The sequence below is a fragment of the Octodon degus genome, unplaced genomic scaffold (assembly GCF_000260255.1).
Source record: "Octodon degus isolate 3935 unplaced genomic scaffold, OctDeg1.0 scaffold00055, whole genome shotgun sequence".
NCBI classification, from domain to species: Eukaryota; Metazoa; Chordata; class Mammalia; order Rodentia; family Octodontidae; genus Octodon; species Octodon degus.
The window spans coordinates 6730561-6732359 of NW_004524631.1; the positions used below are offsets into that span (position 1 = coordinate 6730561).

The window sequence follows — 1799 nt, forward strand, 5'->3', positions numbered from 1 at the left end:
CTGAGGGGATTTCACTGACCTTATCAGATCCAAAAGCTACAACTCTTGTTGCATAGGTCTTGCTTTATTTTGGTCTTAACCATCCAGCAGAAAAGTATAAAAACGAAGTACAAGAAGTAAAGCCATGTTGTTATGTTGAGCTGTAGGGGACTTAGGTCAACAATTTCTGACACCGGCCTAAGTATTCTTAAGTCCCACCTTTACAGAAAAGGAAATGTAGGCTTTGCGGGTTTAACTCGCAGTTGCACACCAGCGGGGCTCCACACCTACTATCACCCCAGGATTCCCCAGGAGTTGGTTGTTGCAGAGAGAGGAACATCTTTGGCAGGGAACTGCCCCAAAATAAGCGCGTCTTTTTTTCTTCCAACAGTTTTAAATGTGGTGCCAGAGGTGGATGAAAATGAAATTCTGGTTAGATTCGTGACCTTCTCCCGCATAGCTAAATTATTCTGCTAAAAATACTTGTTTTACAATTTGAATACCAGCTTGAATACTGTGGCACCACAACATACTGACCAGGGCACAGAATACAGCCAAGCTCTCTGTTGGTTTTTTCCAAGTTAGGGTGAGCGGGGTGTGCCTGTGGCCCTCAATAATCTCTCTCCCATTCCTTTTATTTCTATTTCTAGCCTTATACCCTGCCCCCATATCTTTGAAAGCCTTATACTTGTTGAAAGAGTTTCTGGAATAATCTATATGTGCTGGTGGCTGCCTTTCTATTTCAGAAGCTCCAGGGTCTTTTATGGCTCTTCAGGAAGGTTATTATAAAATATGTTCAGAAAAATTCCAGAAAGTTAATCCTTTTATACTGCACATACTCCAAAAGGTGGATGAAGAAATTAAAAAGGGGTAAGGAAGACAATTATTTTACTACATCAATGGTGGTGCTTCTCATCTGGGTAAAAAAATCACATAGCACTCAGTGATTTTGTAGTGCTTTGAAAATGCCTGGTGAAGTGGTGATGCCCTGGGATGCAGGTGAGTAAACAGGTTAGAGCCCCACTTAGGAGGTTTAAGAGGTGGTGTCCGATCCTAGGAAGAGCGCTATGCCAGCATCCAAAAGCCTCGGGTGAATTCAGGCCCACCAGTGACATTTTCATTGTTCTTTCCTATAAAGTGGGGGCTACTTTGTGTGTGTGTGAGAGAGAAATTAAGTTGTATAGAATATATGAACATGCCTTGCAAAGTCAGTAGACTGGCCAGTAGTTCTACGTTTACTGGTATAAATACACCATATACTTGTGCAGCTGCTACAAAACTTGGTTCCAGTCAACATTATCTGTTACTATTTACATGTGAAGAAAAAAGCACTTTTTTTAAAAAAAAAAAAAATTTGTTTTACTGGGTTTCTTTGTATTTCAAGATCTTTTTCTTTGTAAAATTTTAACAGGCTCAAGGAAAGAATCACAGTGAACATTGCAGGTAACAACCGCTTAATCCCAGTACAAAGAGTGACAGGTGAAGATTTTTGTGTTGTTGCTCAAATTCTAAAGAATCATCCATCTATTAATGGTATGCTTAAGAACCAGTGCCTCCAGCTTTTCATTTTTTAAGATTTTAAATATCTTTTAGAAAGAATATCCTTTTCGGGTCATCTGTGTCGGTTTCTGTCCATCCAGGTTTGGATGTTAGATATAACCTCATAAGTGATGCGGGCGCACGCTATGCTGCAGAACTACTTCAGGTATTACTTCAGTACGAAATATTCTTTCATGTTTGATGAAGGAAAACCATTTAGTGCCATGGCTCACACATAGATGTCAGGAATCCTGACTGTGATATGTTTATAATAGTTTTTT

General features: G+C 39.7%; 1 protein-coding gene across 2 annotated transcripts in view; it reads left to right on the forward strand.

Annotated features, from left to right (window-relative positions):
* Positions 1-729: 729 nt before the first annotated feature.
* Lrrc34 (leucine rich repeat containing 34) overlaps positions 730-1799 on the forward strand; it is a 16895-nt gene continuing 15825 nt past the window's right edge. For both annotated transcript variants that reach the window (XM_023717853.1, XM_023717854.1), the window contains exons 1-3: positions 730-849; positions 1391-1512; positions 1620-1684. In XM_023717853.1, coding sequence (XP_023573621.1) covers positions 743-849; positions 1391-1512; positions 1620-1684 — 294 coding nt within the window. In that variant the 5' untranslated portion in view covers positions 730-742. The remainder of the gene's footprint in view (positions 850-1390; positions 1513-1619; positions 1685-1799) is intronic.